Below are 18,065 nucleotides of genomic sequence, written 5' to 3' on the forward strand. Positions count from 1 at the left end.
TCTTATTAGAATATGAAAAATAGAAAATATTTGTGGAATTATCAAGAATAGAAATACAGAATATGCCTTTACAATCATAGTATTTTTCCTACAAATGACCTGCACCTGGTCATCATTACTTTTTTTGACTTGAAGACTAACTTTATTCCTTTCCAGCACATCATTGATCCGCTAAGTAGATTACGGGTCATCACAGGCACAAACAGCACGTCCAACAAGACAAGAGTCTTGTCAGAAGTTAACTTCAGGCTCACTTATCCTACTCTACGTACTGTTGCAGAGACCCTGTTTCCCATCATTACGGATCCACGGTCTGCACCTTGAAGAGAGGTAAAACACGTCTAATTAGCACAAAATATGCCTTGTAGCACATATATCAATCCACCAACTTACTAGTAAATTCATCATAAAGGCCTCAGATACGTACCCACTAGTAGAGTCACTTTTGTCGGTATCATTAGCCGTTGCAACTGCCACATGTACTTGGGCTTTGGCTGCTTAGGTGTTGATCCCTTATCTTTACGATCGTGACATCTGTTGGCTTTGTGGTGCAACCCGCCGTAGACGTAGTAGATAATCTCGAGCTTCTTTTTCTTCTTTATAGCATTAGCCTTCGGTCCTAGAGGTTTAGGCTTGGTCTTCTCTTTCTTCACATTCCTTACAGGCTGGTTCTTGTGCTCGACAGGCTGATTCTTGTGCTCGACGATGAGCTCATTAAGAGTCAAATGTTGCTTTAAGTGCCGACGCGTAGTGGCAAAGTCACGTCAAAAAGTGGGCAGCTTGGCCAGGATGGCATTAACCTAAAAAATATTAGGGATGACACAACCATACTGGCCTAAGTCTCGCACGATTTACTGTAACTTATGGATCTATTCCATGACTGATCGTCTATCTCCCATACGAAAGTTCAAATAGCTAGCCACCATAAAGGACTCATTGTCGTTGTCGCTTTCAACATACTTGTCATTTAGCTCTATCCATACCTTCTGTGCTTCCACGAGCCCCACATAGACATCGAAAAGCATGTTCGACGGGACAACTAAGAGGCGTGCTAGGGCTGAAGCATTAGGCTTCTCCCAACGGGCCCTTAACGCGTCGAGACACGTTATTTTGACCTCGTCTTGCACGACTTCCCCTGGAGGGGTGGATGGCTCTTTGGTGAGGACTAAAAAAGTCCGAGCTTCATCAACCATAGTCTTATCTGGGCCTGCCAACGCTTAAAGCCAGTTTCATCAAAGCTTTCAGGTTTAATCGTGTCCGAAGACGATGGTGATATGGCTGAAAAGCTAGAACTAGCCATCACATAAGCAATTGGATTATTGTATTAAATGCGATAAAGTGCGCATGGACACCATTCCAAAAATGAAAAAAATAAACAACAGAACAAACACATCCTTTAAATATGATCTTGCATGACAGCAACATCATTCCACATAAACAAATATATGTCGTCACGTTTAAAGCATCAAAAGAAAAGCAAGTGTCTACTTTAAGTAAAATTGATCTTAGAAGATGAAAAACAACTGCCCCAGGACTATTATTGTCCCGTTCCCTACTTATTCCGTTGGACACATCATTAACCATGCTAAACATACAAATATCAAATCTTATAATAGTAAAACTACCTCTGTATCAAAATACTTGCACTTATATTGCTGTTGTTCCACAAAACAAAGAGTATGTGCAGATATATCAGATTCAATACTGATCTAGTCCATCAACTTAGCAGAGCTATCGGAGAGAATTGAAAAAAAAAAGCAGCATTTTAGTGCAAATATTCAGATTCAAATAGTGCATAGACTTAACAGTATGATCTAAATAACAAAAGAAGGCACTAATAGACATGTACTTAGAGGCAGTTTGATAAAAAAAAAAAAAAAACAGAGTCCAACATAAACTTAGACTAAGCTACTGTATCAAGTGCAACCTAGTTTCAATACTCAAATTTCATCATCAAACATTAAGCCACATACAACCTTTCTGTTTAGATCAACAAAGAGATGGAGATAGAGGCGTTAAACTTCAACACTCACAGTGTAATAGAAGCAAACGAATCAATAACCGAGGATAGGCATGACAAGTAACCCCTGTCCCAAAAATCCAATTCGCCTTCGTTGTCGCCGGCGAGGAAAACGGAGATACAAATCCTCACCGCACTATGTTGGTGCGTGCGGACGAGTCTCGATGTTCACAGCTCCAATAAGCACCAACATAGAAACTCCACCACAAAATCATTTGCGTACCGAAGCACCAAAGCCAGGATAAGAGCCTCTTTCCAATCAAGCTCAGAGATGACAACCGAAATAGGGAGAAAAACAATGGAAAACCAAAAGGAAAGAGGATATTTTCTGTCTGTTTTTCTGAGAGAAGTAGCCGACCCTCTAATACCGTGACCTCACCCTCTAGCCCCCTATCCCCGAAAGAATCAGAGAGGACGGTTGTGCCGCTGCTACTCTCCTAGAGCCGCTGCCAACCCCCTCCCTCTCTCATTTTCTCAATTTCTCCAACCCTATTCGAGCTACAGCTGCCCTTTTTATCAACCCGTTATGGGCTTAGGCCACACATCCAAGAGCCACAAAGCCAAAGAGAACGAGCCCAAGAAGAAAACATTAAAATTCATATTTTCTTCAACATAACTAAGATTAATTTTGGCACCATTAGGTATGAACCCTAAATTTAGCCGGGTAACTCCAAATTAGAAGGGCCGAATCACAGTATAATCCCCCAATTAATCATTTCCATCTTTGTCCTTGTCCGAGCTCCCAACAATGTCTTGCGCTCCCCTCATACGTCACCCGCACAACTCACAAATCAGAAGCACACACCCGCATCTCTCCTCTTCCTCAGCTGCTGCTTCAGCGCCCCACTCCATCGCGGTCAATGGCCCACTCCGCCGTCGCTGCCGTCCTGAGGCGGGCCCACCTCGCCGGCGTCAGCTCTTTGGCCGGCGGGCGACCGCACAGGGCGGATCGCGTCTCGTTGCTTCCTCTAGCAATCTCGCCGCCGCACGTTTCGTGGCGTAGGTGCTCGACTCTGATCTAGAAGCACTACGAATCGTACTGTATGAATTAATAGCGGCTGGAATTCTTTGGCGTAGCGATTTCAGAAACTTCTCGCTCGATGATTTAGTCCTTTTTCCTAATTGATCGGTGACATCGACGTCAGCACAAAGTTCAAATTTTTACCACTTTAATTAGAAAAATCTGCTGTTTCTTATGCGGAAGCAGAGCAGGGATCTGGAGTGGCTGCTAGGAGGCGCGTCTGGGCGAGTGCGAGTGGTTCCTTCGAGCAGGATAGCATTGGGGAGGACGCGGTATTGCCTTCTCAGGTGCCGTTCTGATGCAATTTCTTTATGCCTCAGCTAGTGAGCTTTTGTACTCTATCAGTACTGGATGGTCACTTAGTGTTTGCTTTACACTGGATTAAATTTACAGGTAGTGGAGGAGAGTAAAGTAGATTTGCTGAAGATTCTAAAGAGTGCCAACTCCATTATTCCCCATATAGTGTTGGGGAGCACAATTCTTGCTCTGGTGTATCCGCCTTCATTTACATGGTTCACAACCAGGTCTGTCTTGCAATGTTTCTGCTGTTTTACTTTGGTTCAGTTGTTGAACTGTGTAGCAGGGTTTACATCTTGCTGGCTCAACAGAGAGCTGAACTAACATTTTAGATATACTTTTAGGCTTTTAGCAGTATTTGAGGCATAATGCAGCCCGGTTCCTTTATTAGGGCGTTTAACTCAGTGGTGGCCACCTGATGACTTAGACTCATAGACCATTTAGTTAGATTCAGCTACGGAAGTTGTCGTTGTTCTGAATCGTTCATTCAGCCCCATAAATGTTAGTGTCAATGTTTTTCCAGAAGTGTGCTTAATGTTAGTGTCTATGTTTTCCATAAGTGCTTTTCATCATCATCTTTCCATTCATGGGGCATTTGTAAATAGAACCCTGATAATTCATATTTGCTGATAAATATGAATATCATCTGATATGTGATCATGATATATGATGGGTTTTGTCTACTGATTACCAATGAGAGGCCTTCTTCTCACTTATAAGCAGGCCTTTATATATGCAATGAGACAGTTAGTAGGAGCTTGAACAAGTTAGTTTCATGCTTGATGTCATTTACCATTCTTGTGTTACTGGTACAATGTTCTACTTTGCTCTTGTTATTTACATTTTCAGTGTGTTTGTCAATATTCTTGCAGGTACTACGCACCAGCTTTGGGATTCTTGATGTTTGCTGTAGGTGTAAACTCAAGCCTGACGGATTTTATTGAAGCAATAAAAAGGCCAGATGCTATCGCTGCAGGCTACATCGGACAGTTCATTATCAAACCTTTGCTTGGATTCCTTTTTGGCACTGTTGCAGTTACACTTTTTAACCTTCCAACTGCTCTAGGTAAGGAATTCAGTTTATACATTCAATATGCTTTAAAAGGAACATCACAAGAGTACGCAATGAAGTCTGACTTCGCTTTGTAATTAGGTGCTGGTATCATGTTGGTTTCATGTGTGAGCGGAGCACAGCTTTCAAACTATGCAACTTTCTTGACAGATCCACATATGGCTCCTCTCAGCATTGTTATGACATCATTGTCAACAGCTACTGCAGTTTTTGTCACCCCAACATTATCTTACATGCTTATTGGCAAGAAATTGCCTGTGGATGTCAAAGGGATGATGTCCAGCATTGTTCAAATAGTTGTTGCTCCAATTGCAGCTGGTTTGCTTCTGAATAGGTATTCCCTTCATTGCTCTGAAGCACAGGGGACAACTGTGGTGGATTGGACAGTTCTTTTAGACTCATACTGTATCTTTTTTCTTTTATCTTGGGCTGTCCACTTTGAGATGCATTTTAAAGAGTTTGTGTCATGTGCCTAACTTCATTCTTCTCGATGCTATGCAGATTCCTTCCAAGGCTCTGTGCGTCTATTCAGCCATTCCTCCCTCCTTTATCGGTGTTTGTGACTGCTTTGTGTGTTGGTTCACCATTGGCGATAAATATTAAGGCTGTTTTGTCTCCGTTCGGATTAGCCATTGTGCTTCTCCTTTTTGCATTCCATACCTCATCTTTTGTAGCTGGTTATCTTCTTGCTGGTACTTGGTTTCGCAAGTCAGTTGATGTAAAGGCACTACAAAGAACAATATCCTTCGAGACAGGTAAATGTGGTTTCCAGTTACATGAGGATATTTTCTTTATAAGTTGTTTTGTTGTCTCACCAATATCTCTTGCAGGAATGCAAAGTAGCCTTCTTGCTCTTGCTTTAGCAAACAAGTTCTTCCCAGACCCACTAGTGGGTGTGCCTCCAGCCGTATCAGTATGTGAACTTTTCCCTATCCACTAGCCTCTTACGGATTTATCTCTTTCAAATGCCACTTTCCTGACTTTATTTAGAGAGCACATTTTTATACAGATCCACGGGATAACATCTGTTTGGCAAATCATAAACTTATTATTTTGACCTGGATAATTCAGATGAAACTTTGCCTCTGGACCTATAAATCAATAAAAACTATGTAATTCTTCTCACGATGAAGTTACTTCTGACTCCAAAAATATTTGAAGCTCAGGGAAAGGGGAAAATTTTCTGATTATGTGTTGCACAGAGATTAATGAGGGCTTATTTTTTGTTGATTCGATTCATACTCCTGTCTGCAGGTTGTGCTGATGTCCTTGATGGGCTTTGCTCTTGTCATGGTATGGTCCAAGAGAACAGAAGTATAAGCCATCTTGAAGCCACTAAGCTTCGATAATCAGATGCGACATAATTATCTGTCAAAAATTAGTTAGTCTAACCGATTGCAATGTTCATCAGAGGTGAAGATTGCAGCCAAGTGATTATCATGGCATGATAGTGCTCATGTTTCTTCCCCTTTTTTCCACATTCAGAGCAGATCCTACTTCTGCACCTTGTGACAAACCAAGATTTCAAGTGGCTCCAGGGCTGTCAGGATTGCAAAAACTTATGCGAAAGAACCTCTGTAAACTTTTGTTGGATGCAAGAAGAGCGCCGCCCCCCCCCCCCCCCCTGGATTGGAAAGAAACAAATGAGCTTGCCCTTGATTCTTTGTTGGTTAACTAGTTTTCCTGAATTCATCTACTGCTGTTGTTTCTGTTTCTATTTATCTAGAGAACGGGTTCATATGGAAAGAAAAAAATGACGATCCTCAAAGAAAGGTGAGAAACGATGGTTCTATGTGGCGATGGATTATTTGAAGTTGAAAAGCTTACGATGTTTCTTACCTGGGATACCTGACTGTTAGCTAAACCCAGTAGACCCGAAGCTGAAGTTCTGACCGACTTGTCAGTTGTCACAGGGCAGATTGTCCCATTTGTTGTCCATGCAGATGCAGACGCCGTTTTAACCGCTGCTGGTTCTTACTTAAAAAACAAAAACCGCTACTGGTTAAATGCTCATGGCATGTTGGCAACGCAGGCAAAACAAAAAACCGCTGGAATTTGGCTAGATTTTCATAGGTAACAGTTCAGTTCTGGCATGATTTGTGATAATTCTCACGTTCCAAACGCAAACGGACCTTAGATCCTAAAGATGTACGGTGAGTGATCGTACAAATACGAATACAGATATATACAGATAAACACGGCGAGTAATCCTCAGCGACTCGCGGGTTCAGGTTCTGTGAACGCCAAGCTCCCGCCTCACATGGCGTCCCTCCGGCTCGTGGCAGCGCTAGCACCCTCTTCTCCTCCACCGCCGCCAGGACGGGAGCCCCGGAGACCGCCGTCCGCGGTTCGCCTGGCGAGCGGCGTGGCCTTGGCGGCGGCCGCCGTGGCCGCGGCCGCCTCGCCGCCGGCGCTCGCCGCGCTGTCCGAGCCGGCGAACGCGCTCTCGCTGCCCACCTGGGCCGTCCACGTCTCAAGCGTCGCCGAGTGGTACTGACTCTGCCACTGTTACCCCAAAGTAATTGGTGCTGTTCTTGCTCTGCGCCTGTAAAGATCGAATCTTAGAGGAACTGTGTTGCAGGGTAACGGCGATGTGGCTGGTTTGGGACTACGGGGAGAGGACGGGGTTGAGGGGCTGGAAGGGCCTTTCTTGGGGAATGGTGAGTGTACATTTCGATAAAGATTTGATCATTCCCTAAAAAGAAGATTTGATATGTGCTATGATATGGTTTTGCTGAAGGAATTTGTGGTGGTTAGCCCTAATGCCTATTATGTAAAATATAGTTGTTAAACTACACATAACTTTCTAATATCTGAATTTCATTGGGGACTTACGGTCATTCCGTTGCTATGTGTAGTTTAATCCCAATGATTGAACATGATGCACCCCATTCAGTTACTGCACACACGTGTATTAAGTGGGAAAGTGCATGACTACACCCCATAAGACCACGGAATCCCTGCAAAATTCGTAGCATGTGTTGTGATAGGCACGGGGTAATTCATAAACTATTCTTTTTAGATGCATTATCTACATTCTATTAATCACCATAAGTCGATCTAGAAGCACCGTCTTTCTCTTTTTCCTCTAATCAACAACCTAAACTTTGGCCTTTAGAGTGAACATGCATGGTGGCTTCTATTATCCCACACAACTTCACAGGTTGGTCTGAATAGTATTAGATATTTCTTTTATAAAGTACATACTTCAACTTAATCTTACTGAGCCTGTATTGTTGACACAATATTAAATATTTCACAGATTGGTGCTCTGAAATAGTATTAAATATTTCACAGGCTTCTATCGTAATAGTTTTTCTTCTTTGGTTCAAAAGAAGGAATATGTGTAAGACTTCTCTTAAACAACGAGATCTAATAGAGCAGGGCAAATAGTAGCGTATTAATTACCTTATCCTGTTCATTCTGATTGTAGACATGTATGCGTACTCTTTTTTTTTTTTTTTTTGACACAGATGCATATGCTTCATCAAGACAGTAACACCTTGGCATCCTACAATTGTTTCCTTTTCCAATAGAGCATCAACACAGTTAGTTATGCCAATCACGTATATCGGTTGCATACTCATATCTGCAATATCGCCTCTTATGATTGGTGGCCAAGAAGAACTTGTTTTATCTATCAGCAAGTTTGGAATTAACACAACCTTGTTAGTGCTTATATCCACATATACATCTCAATTAGGATCTTTTGTTTGCAAGGAATCTTAATTAGGATCTTAGTTCAACTTTAAATCAAAGCGAAAGCATGGATGTGAATACTGGCCTGTGCCTGCAGTTGTGCTGAAGCCTGCGATCCCGCTACACTTGTGGTACCTAAAGGCGGCGACACCCAAGGAGGCAGATGCCATCTTGGTGTTGTCAAGGACGTAAGGCCACAGTACTTAGGAAGGGTCTTGGCACTGCCCGTACGTGAGCAAGGTTTTTTCTTTAATACGACGTGAGGAAAGGCTAGTCCATTAGTTGATTGGATCAGATTCGTTTCCTTAAATTTGTATTCATATTACTTCAAGTAAGAGAGAATCACAAGATCTACGGCAGATATACTCCTTTGTAATTAGGGCTCATCTCATTAAGGGCTAGATGTTTTGCTTTTTGTGAGAATTTCTAGATTTTCTCTTTTTCTCAGATTTTCTTGATTTTAGGATTTTTGTCGTGCCTTGGACACCACATGTTGTTTTTGTTATATAGGATAGTCATGTTGAGACGGTTCATATGTTCACAAATATTCAACTGTTTTGTCACACCAGTCTTTATGCTTGCCCAGTTTATGTTTGTTGGCTAACAACTTTGCATCTCACCAATAGGTTCCACTTCTTGGCGGAGCAATGTGCGCCTGCACATGGCATTTCTTCTACAATTCAGAGTCTCTTGAAGTAAGCTACCCCCCCCCCCCCAAGTTAAAAATGTTGTTTCATTTTTTGTTGAATTCAGATATAACTAACATTTATATGTCCCAAGTTTTGTAAGTGTTCTCATTTGTGAAATGCCATTGTGCACCTGGCCTTGCCCGAAACGAAACTTAGATATTATACTATTCTCCGCATTTTTTATGAAGTCTTTATGAGTTCTTCTGCTTATATTGTTTGCTTTCGTGATGATGTTTTCCTTACTTGGTCCATAGGTCCTTGTAGCACTTCAAGGTGCTCTGACAGTGATTGGTAACATAACAATGTACATAGCTGCATACCGCATCTTTAAAGCGTCCCAGGAAGGCTCACAAAGTTCATAGGTTGCAAGCTTGTATGCTTATGTTCTTATAACCGGTTGTGGCAAGGTAAATGCGACATGCTCTTGCTTTTAGCTGACAGAGATGAAAATGGAGGATTTTTTGACATCTGAGGTAGCTATTAGATGAAAACTTCTTAAAAATGAGAACCTTCAAGGATATTTCTGTTTGATATATATATATTGCTCTATGTAATATCCCCAGTCTATAAAGGGTTTCTTGCATATTGTCACATATACATGTGTATATATACTTGCACAGGGTGTCGGTGAATCAGGAACCGGGGGTCCCCGAATCCCGAGGCCGGGCCAGCAATCCGTCACGTGGCGCCATCCCGCGGGATCTCCTCCGAGAGGCAAAAAGATTAAGTCCCGGGAGAGGGCGCTCGGGGCCACAGTCAGTGGTCCCCGAATACCCAAGTTCCCCGATGATCTGTAAAGTCTAAGTGCCGGGAAGAGAGAGCTCGGGGAGGTATACGGTGACCCCCGAGCACCCGAATCCCCCGACGACCAAGAAAGCTAAGTACCGGGAGAAATGTGCCAGGGGCCGAGAGCGGTGGCCCCTTGGGCACCCAAATACCCCGATGACCCACTGAAGGAAGTTTCGGGAGAGAGTGCTCGGGGCTGCGTGCAGCGGTCCCCGAGCACTCGGTCCCCTGAGAATCCGTACGAGCGTGCCCGGGAGAGAGTGCTCGGGGAGGTGAACAGTAGCCCCCGAGCACTCGGTTCCCTGAGGACCAAGGAAGGGCATTCTCGGGAGAGAGTGCTCGGGGAGGTGAACAGTGACCCCCGAGCACTCGGTTCCCCGACGACTCAGAAAGCCCCCTAACAGTGGCCCCCACAGGGACCCACTGATGAGGTGTCAGCCAGTCAAAGGCCCAAAGCCGCATTTAAGAGCGCGCGTGGCCTGTCACCTCCAACTGCTCCCGCCACGCTCGGTGTCAGTTCCCGCCACATTCTGGCAGAAGGGTGGTGTCATTAAATGCACGGGTCCCATCTCGTGCTATCCGGCCCGTCTCGGGATAACGTCGTGAGGGTTGAGGCATTTCGTCTACCGCGCTGCTGTGGCAGGAGAACAAGACAGGGCGGGCACGCTGGGCCGCTCTGCGACTGCCCGGTGGGCCTGGGCCCTCTCCACGGCGCCCGTTGCCAGTGCATTTATGATGACGGATGACCGAGCGTGGGGTGCATTTTCCACCCCCGGTCACTTCGCACATAGGCTATGATGACGCCCTTAACATTTATGGTGCCTTGGAGCTCGTGCCCTCCCGTTCGGGGCACGCTACTGCCGGCGGGTATTTAAAGCCGCCGGCAGCACGGACAAAGAGAGGCGCTGAGGTGAATCAATCGCTCACAAGTAGACAAGCTGGAAAATTTCTGAGCAAGCTCGACAAGTTAGACAATCTCTAAAGGGTTGGAAAATCCCAGAGGAAGTAAGTAGCGAAGAGAAGAGAAGATCGAGAGCACCCAAAGCCAACAGATACACGTAGATCGAAGAACAAGGAGCCTCAGGCTCTAGGATAGACAAACATTCTTGTAACCAGCAACATCCTTGAGGGACATTCTCAGGGCATTTATAGTGTCCATACAGGAGTAGGGTGTTACGCCTTCGTGCGGCCCGAACCTGTCTAAACACCAGCGTATTTACTTCGTTCCGCACTAGATCGTTCCACCCCGCCGACCATCGCATTTATACCCATTTATTTTTCCAGCGAACATATTCAGGATCATCCCCCCGGTCGAATCTCTAAAAAGGGGTCCCTCAGGATCCTTGCGACAGGAGTTAACCCTCCGGCACAGGGCTTCCAGGGAATACAAGTTGATATTCCTAACATTGTATACATAGCTAAAATTAAGATTAGGGTTCCTCCTCTCCCTGTGTGTTGCAACTTCACGCATCTACAAAAAATTCGTCTCTTCCCTTCGGATCTTCGCGCGTCTCGTTGTTGGCCACAACATCGGCGGCCTATTCATCCTTATCGATCGGTGCGCGCCGTAGATCTGATCCACCATTGGCTTCTCTCATGTTGGCTCCTTCTCTCTCCATCGTCGGTTCTCTCTTCCGGCTCTCTCTCGTCACGAGCGCCTTGCGTGCGGCCGAATCTCTTGTCGAGCTTGCCCCTACTCGTCAGGCTTGGTCTCTTGCACTCCCGCGCCCCCTCCTCTCCGCTAGCCATGCCAGTTGCCTCCACCCTGGCTGCCTGCGCATTGGTCGCTCTCGGTGTTTGCCAACCCGGAACCTCGCGTCCCGATCGGACTCCCGCTGGGCCACCGCTCCCGTCGCCCGGAACCTCGTGCCCTGGTCAAACTCCCGCTGCTCGCACTGCCTCTCGGTCATCTCTATGCTGATCTGGTCGATCCGTCGTCGCCTTGTCCTCCTTCCTCTCACTGGATCCTCCCGCCGCAGCCTCTCGCCCCTGTTCGCTCGGTTGTGCCTTGGGTGGTTCTAAAACAGAGCTGTCCTTCGTAACACAACCCGAGCCAGAAAAAAAAAAGCAAAAAAAAACAAACGTAGCATCTCACCGCTTTTTTTGCGCTCTCGCCGTCGCTTGCCGCTTTTCTTTGTGCTCACGCCGTTGTTTGTTGCTACTTGTTGTTTGCTGCTACATTTGCGCTCTCACCATCAACTACCGCTTCTCCTTTGCGCTCTTGTTGTCACTCGTCACCTCTTCATGATGTCGTCGAGTACCGTTTCAGTTCCTTGGTGCTCGGTGCTCTTTGATGGTGCCAACTACTGGAACTTTGAGCAGCATATGCGTGTTCACATGCGCGGCTTTTGTCTTTGGGGTGTTCTCTATGGCGATATTCCTTGTCCGCCTTCCCTGTTGCTTCTGATAGAGCCCGTGCAGCCGACTGTTGACACATGAGACAAGGCAGTTATTGACATCATCACATCTGCTTATGAGAAGGTTATCTTCGCCTATTTGAAAGCTTTTGAGCTATAACGTGATTGGTTGTTTGACTGTGCTCAGTGGATGGATGATGATGCTCGTGCGACATCTATTCTGATTGCTAGTGTAATGCATAGGTTTTCTTCTGAGATTGTTGGGTTCTCTACTGCCTTTCAGAAGTGGACTCATCTTCGTCAGACCTATGAGCTGTCAGGGGATGCTCTTTATCTATCTGTTGTTCAACAGGAGCAGTCTCTTCAGCAGGGTGATGCCTCAGTTGATGCTTTCTATGCTCAGATATCATGTGTGGCATCAATTGGACTTTCTTTCTATTTTTGGTTGCCACTCTTGTCAATGTTGCTTGGATCTGCGTGCTGAGCGTGACTTTCAACGCCTCTACGAGTTCCTGACTCGTCTTCATCCGGAGTTTGAGCAGCGTCGGGCTCAGCTACTTGCTCGATATCCTCGTGTCACACTTGTGGAGGCTCTTACGGAGCTGCGCTAAGAGGAGACTCGTTTGTGTGGTTCTAGATCCCTGCCACTTCCTTCAGTATTGGCTGCCCGTCCACCTGTTGCACCTACGTCTTGGACTACATCGTCGTCACCTCCTCGCGTGCCTTCTTCATCACCTGCAGCCTCTTCAGGTGGTGGTCGTCCGCGTTGCGCCTACTGCAGCAAGGAGGGCCATGTTGAGGCGAACTGCTACCGGAAGAAGAAGCATCTTCAACGTTCCTTTGGTGCTTCTACCTCGGCTACCTCCTCGATTACCTCTTTGATCAACACTCAGTAGGAGATTGTGATGCTGCTTCGTTGCCTGGTTGTGTAAGACCCCAACCTGGGATCATCTGTGTCACTTGTATCAGTCACTGGGTTATATAGTTGATACGCACAATGTTATAGTTTTAGTATCACAATCAAATTTCGTACGTAAATATTAAGCTTCAGAGAAAACAAAAGGTTACAAATCATACTGTATATTACAAATCTGGTCGAACGGTTAACAAAAAGTACAGCAGCAAAGACCCAAAGTCACAAGCAACTAGGGTGCGAACGCGACTTATAAGATTACTCTTCATCCTCGCCTTCATCTTTGTCGAAGTCGGCATCGACTTTCTCATCTGAATAACATCAAGAATGAGTATGCAATGTACTTAGCAAGCCCTATACTACTTCTAGGTGTTGATAGATGCATAAAAGGGGGTAATTCAAGGATAAGGCTTTACGGTTTAGTCTTAAGCGTAAATCAGTTTATGCAGGTATCCACTTGCATCATCTATGATTGACTTCAAAATAGTTTCAATAGTTCAAAACCACGGAACAAGCTATATTTGGGGGTTTTCGATCATAGGAGGGGCTACCCCTTACTCCGCAGTCATTATCATCACATCTGGTGTACCTCTAGTACCACACAGTTTCTGACGGATTGAGCCAGGAACCTCATCACACGGACACCTAGTCCACACACTCACTCATCAAAACATACGCACCCAGGTCTATTCAAGTGTGACCATGCCTTTGCATGTGCATGACCGTGGACACGGCTATTCGAATAGGTTTACATTCTGTAGAGGTTGTACAACTTTACTCATACGATATGCTCAGCCTCCAACCGTTGCAAGCAGAAGAATGAATCATATCGAGACACTCCAACCATCTTTCCTGCTGGGTTTTTCTACGAGATTTACTCCCAAACGCTAGAGTCTATCTATTGAAGGTCAGTCTTCTTTTTAAGCCTAGGCCGGTACTAGCAACCTTCAAACAAAGGCACATATGGACACTTGACTGCTCACTGCTCTTAGCCTCCTGGTATGATGCTCAACTCAGTCCGGTGAAAAAAGTCAAGTCCTACCCATTCAGGACGCATGGTTGCACGGAGGTGACTAAGCATGATGGCGTAAGACTCGTCCTTAAGCGGCTAAGGTAGGTATCTTCTGGCAATGAACACCACAAAGGTGATTTAAGCCCCTAGAAGCATCTTTATCCAGAGTACTACTCCACATACCTCCGTCAAATAATTTTCACCTATTTTTATACACCTCCCACCATATCTCACATGACATCAAGAATTTCACAACCATCAAGGATCCATGGTATATGAGTTTAACATTGACAATAGTGATTCTTATCTCCGAGATGATGTGTTTTAAAAGTGACGTCTCTAAGGAGACGTATTAATTCTTAAGCATGCTAGGTATCAAGACATTGTCTGTCATTAATATAGATAACAATAGGTAATTTTAGGGTGATATGCACTTTGGATGATAACTTTTATGATATGGCAATTGTTTAATAGGATTAACTATTACAAGTAATTTGTAAAAACGTAATACATAACACATGCGATATAAGTCTAGTTTTAGTTAATAATGTAGATTAGTTAAAAACATAGGTTAAATATGATCAAGAAGATATGACTTGCCTTCTCTGAGGTTTTCTTAAAAATTTTGGTTGTAGTTAGGATCTTCCTCGCTCTTGAGGCTTCCGGTGCAGCACTCGTAAAATTTTGGTGGTTCTGCAATTGTGACTACGATAAATAATGGTGACACTAGAGAAGAATCAAATAACACCAAATGAGCCCTAATGTATCACATTTTGATAGATAGGTAGATATCGAATTTAGATGAATTTCGGTGAAAGAATCGCCGAAATTAGAGTCAGAATAGAGAAGTTATGACTCCTGGAAGATTTAATCTAAAATTAAATCAAAAAATTATAAAATTGCACTATTCATAGTGAGGCCCACGGGTGGGACCCACATGAACAGTACTGGTTGGACCGAAGTGGGCTTAGATGGGTCGGGTCTCGACCTGGATGGGTCGGGCTGGGTTTGGGCTACACAGTAATAGGTCGTACAGTGTAGGCCCGCTCGAGCTTAAGCTAGTGGCTAACGGGTTGCGGTGCTGGGCTAGCCCATTGAGGCACGGCTAGCGGGCGGCTGGGTCGGCTTGGCGGCCAATCGTGACTGGGCCGAGTCATGGCCCACTTAGCCAGGTCGAGCCACGGCCTGTGGTCAGCCTGCGCGGGCACGTGAACGCGCGTGAGCGACCGGGGGGGGGGGGGGAGGGGGAAAGTGACCGGTTGCGAGGAATTGCAGTGGAGCCACGCTGAAATGCTTGCCGGTGACACTCCGGCTAGGGTTTCACGACGAGAAGTCCACACCGGGGATCTATACGCGACAGGGAATTCAGCTAGGGGCTCATCGACGGCGACCGACAGCGAGAGCGATACCAGACGACTGCCGGAGAGGGGGTAGCAGTGTGGGCAAAATCGGGGCAGCACCTCCCCTGCATTGAGAGGTGCCAACCTGCAAGGAAAAGGGGCCCTAGGCATCATGTCACGATGGCCGGTCACACACACGAAGTATCAGCACGCCGACAACAACCACCACACGGCGGCGGAAGTTAATAAGCACGGTGGCGCGTTTTCTGCCGCCACTGGGTGGCCGCTGGGGCGTGACTACGCGCTAATAGAGAGCTTGGGGCGATGACATGCTATCTACGCAGACACGAGGGGGGCTAGAAGGCTCGCCGAGCTCGGAGACAGGGAGAAGCTACGGCGGAACGATGGCGTCGAAGCAGCGAACAACTGGGCTTCGGCTTGGACGGCCTCTCGTTGGGCTTCCGGTGAATGGACGGCGACACGAGGACGATGACGTCTCCCTGGAGCTCCTCGGGGCTTATGGACGGCGGAGGTGCGGTGGCATGAATGGCGACGACAGCGAGGTGGCGTGGTGAAATGGAGAAAGATTGAGAGAGGGAGATCGGGGGCCCTATTTATAGAGGGGAGGGGCGCACAGAGAGGTCGTGCGCGTGTGATGTCGGGCGGACGTCGGTGGGCAGCGTAGCGGCGAGGTGGCGGGGCGGCGCCCACCGCTTTTCCCGCGGTACGGGCGCTCTGCGTCGTCCATGTGCGTGCGCGGGTGTGAAAGTCGCGCGGCGCAGAGGCATGGATGCACGAGCATGGGTGGAGAGAGAGAAGGGATAAGAGAGAAGAGAGGAGAGAGCGAAGCCGCGGGGGCTGGGCGGGGATATTTTTTCGGAGGGGAAAACGGCTGCCGGCGTGGTGTCACGCTGGAGGAAGGAGGAGGCCAGGTGGGCGGTCGACCGATGTGCGACGTGTGGACGGCCACGCTCAGCCCCAGTTTATATATATTGCTCTATGTATTATCCCTAGTTTATAAAGGGTTTCTCGTATATTGTCACATGTATATATTTATATATACTAGCCTTGGACCTCTGGGAATAAAAGTTGCTATTCTAATAATTTCTATTGCAATTTATTTTCCTGAGGCTAGATAAAATAACGTATGGAACCCGGTCACGTTTCTGCACTCAAATAATGTTCTTTTCATCTGTAGGGAAATGACACCTGATTTGAAAATTCAAATGATCAATGCGGACGAGGAGGGAGAAGAACCAGCTGGAAGGCTGATCCGCTTTACCTCGTGAAAAATGATTGTGACAAAGTTGAAGAAACGTGATTATGCATCTGTTCTGTATATGCCAGCGAAAAAGAACCCTGAGATTTGTTTACCGATTTAGCTAAAGAAGAAATTTATCCACTTAGATAAAAAGAAACGTCACTCGGTCTGCAACAGCCTTGAGCACTGAATGTTAGTATCAGCTCCACATGTGCAATGCTAATCTGTTGCTGCAAGCTTCATTTTCTCATGGACACCAACCATTTCTGTTCCAGAAAAGCACCAAAGTACATGTTTTTCATCTCGAGCTGTCCTTGGAATGTGGCCTCACAATCCTTATCTTGAAGCACCATTGCCGTCGCTGTCGCTGTTGCTGGACGATGATGGCACGTGTATGTGTTCATGAATCATGTCACACCGACTGATCTACCTAAATATGATCCATGATTCATATGCGCATTGTCATCGGCAACACTCGCACTGGTGAAGCAGGTTTATGCAAGGGCCAGCGTCAATGGCCAAAGTTGCAGCAATGATCAATGGTGCTTTTGTCAATGTGTGCAGGGAGGTCAAGCATCGGAATGAAACCTCCACTCGCGAAGATATGGATCGAATGAGTGGACGCAGGACTCTTGGATGCGAGCACAGGAACACGTGTCACGGATCGTGAGCGGGCGGGACGGCATGGGACGGCGCAGATCCAGAGCACAGGTGCTGCTGATCTTGAGGTTCTGAGTCCCCTGTGTTCCTCTTCCTGCTTGGCTACCGTGCGTGAGTAATGAGTGCAACTTTTGGCCAAAGCTGGGGCAGTGGCCCAAAGTGTCTTCCCGGCTCCAAACTTTCCCTCAAGAGATTCCCTCCTCCATGATGGTTTGTGACGGGGATGAATGGGCTGCTGCTTGGTATCTCTGGTCTCTGGTCTCTGTGAGCGAAAATGGCGCGCAAGGAAGGGCCTCTCTCATGGAAACTGCTTGGCCTCCCAAGTTGGCAGAAACTGTGGCGACCGCGGAACGCTTTCAGGCTTGCAGCAGCGGCAGATCACAGCGGATGGAATGGAGCTCCCAGTAGGCTGATAGCCACACTTGTTGTGTTGGAGCAGTGCAGCGAGAGTTCTGAGCTCAGACGGCATGCAGAACATTTGTCGACAGAGAAAGAGAGGGGTTGTAAAAAAGGCGCCTAGGTACATTTTGGTGAAGAAACTAAACTGCACGAGCAAAAAGAATGAGATGCTTGAAAGCAAATTTGACTTTCTTGTGTCTTGCTCTTGCATCGAGTACCAAGAATCTCTAAAGCTTCATCATGCAAGCACCCGGACCAAGAATCAATAATGCATAGCATCAACTCAATTCAGCAATTTGCTTTTATGTACATCTAGTGTGTCACCAACAAGATAACAGAGAGAACACAAGTATTCAGCCAATTTGAATTCTGGGTGCTTCCTACTGAACTCAAATGATTCCCTTCATTTGTAATCTTCTGCTCTCCAACCTACCCCTGTTAAAAGATTTTGCTGTCTCACTCATCTTTTTGATGAAATATGCTAGAAAATGATTAATTCCTGGAAGATCCATTGGGACATACCAAATACCATAGTCCAT

General features: G+C 46.1%; 2 protein-coding genes across 2 annotated transcripts; both read left to right on the plus strand.

Annotated features, from left to right (window-relative positions):
• The first annotated feature begins 2,743 nt into the window (after positions 1-2,743).
• LOC133897916 (probable sodium/metabolite cotransporter BASS5, chloroplastic) lies at positions 2,744-6,437 on the plus strand. The gene is made up of 8 exons (XM_062338745.1): positions 2,744-3,019; positions 3,228-3,328; positions 3,435-3,565; positions 4,211-4,404; positions 4,492-4,744; positions 4,912-5,165; positions 5,241-5,323; positions 5,665-6,437. The coding sequence occupies exons 1-8, from the start codon at positions 2,881-2,883 to the stop codon at positions 5,728-5,730; spliced, it is 1,221 nt and encodes a 406-aa protein (XP_062194729.1). The 5' UTR covers positions 2,744-2,880; the 3' UTR covers positions 5,731-6,437.
• A 155-nt stretch (positions 6,438-6,592) lies between these two features.
• On the plus strand, positions 6,593-17,732 carry LOC133897917 (uncharacterized). Its single transcript, XM_062338746.1, has 5 exons — positions 6,593-6,900; positions 6,992-7,070; positions 8,736-8,804; positions 9,053-9,205; positions 16,405-17,732. Exons 1-4 carry the CDS (start codon positions 6,671-6,673, stop codon positions 9,158-9,160), a joined length of 486 nt encoding a protein of 161 aa, XP_062194730.1. The 5' UTR covers positions 6,593-6,670; the 3' UTR covers positions 9,161-9,205; positions 16,405-17,732.
• The last annotated feature ends 333 nt before the right edge of the window (positions 17,733-18,065 follow it).

This window comes from Phragmites australis, chromosome 17 (assembly GCF_958298935.1).
Source record: "Phragmites australis chromosome 17, lpPhrAust1.1, whole genome shotgun sequence".
Lineage (NCBI taxonomy): Eukaryota > Viridiplantae > Streptophyta > Magnoliopsida > Poales > Poaceae > Phragmites > Phragmites australis.

What these genes read in the sequence shown, in the direction of transcription:
- LOC133897916 (XM_062338745.1), top strand. Translation starts at nt 2,881, where the DNA reads ATGGCCCACTCCGCCGTCGCTGCCGTCCTGAGGCGGGCCCACCTCGCC. An exon ending in GCCGCCGCACGTTTCGTGGC is followed by an intron (nt 3,020 to 3,227) that starts GTAGGTGCTCGA and finishes ATGCGGAAGCAG; the next exon opens with AGCAGGGATCTGGAGTGGCT. An exon ending in ACGCGGTATTGCCTTCTCAG is followed by an intron (nt 3,329 to 3,434) that starts GTGCCGTTCTGA and finishes TTAAATTTACAG; the next exon opens with GTAGTGGAGGAGAGTAAAGT.
- LOC133897917 (XM_062338746.1), top strand. Translation starts at nt 6,671, where the DNA reads ATGGCGTCCCTCCGGCTCGTGGCAGCGCTAGCACCCTCTTCTCCTCCA. An exon ending in AGGGCCTTTCTTGGGGAATG is followed by an intron (nt 7,071 to 8,735) that starts GTGAGTGTACAT and finishes TCTCACCAATAG; the next exon opens with GTTCCACTTCTTGGCGGAGC. An exon ending in ACAATTCAGAGTCTCTTGAA is followed by an intron (nt 8,805 to 9,052) that starts GTAAGCTACCCC and finishes CTTGGTCCATAG; the next exon opens with GTCCTTGTAGCACTTCAAGG.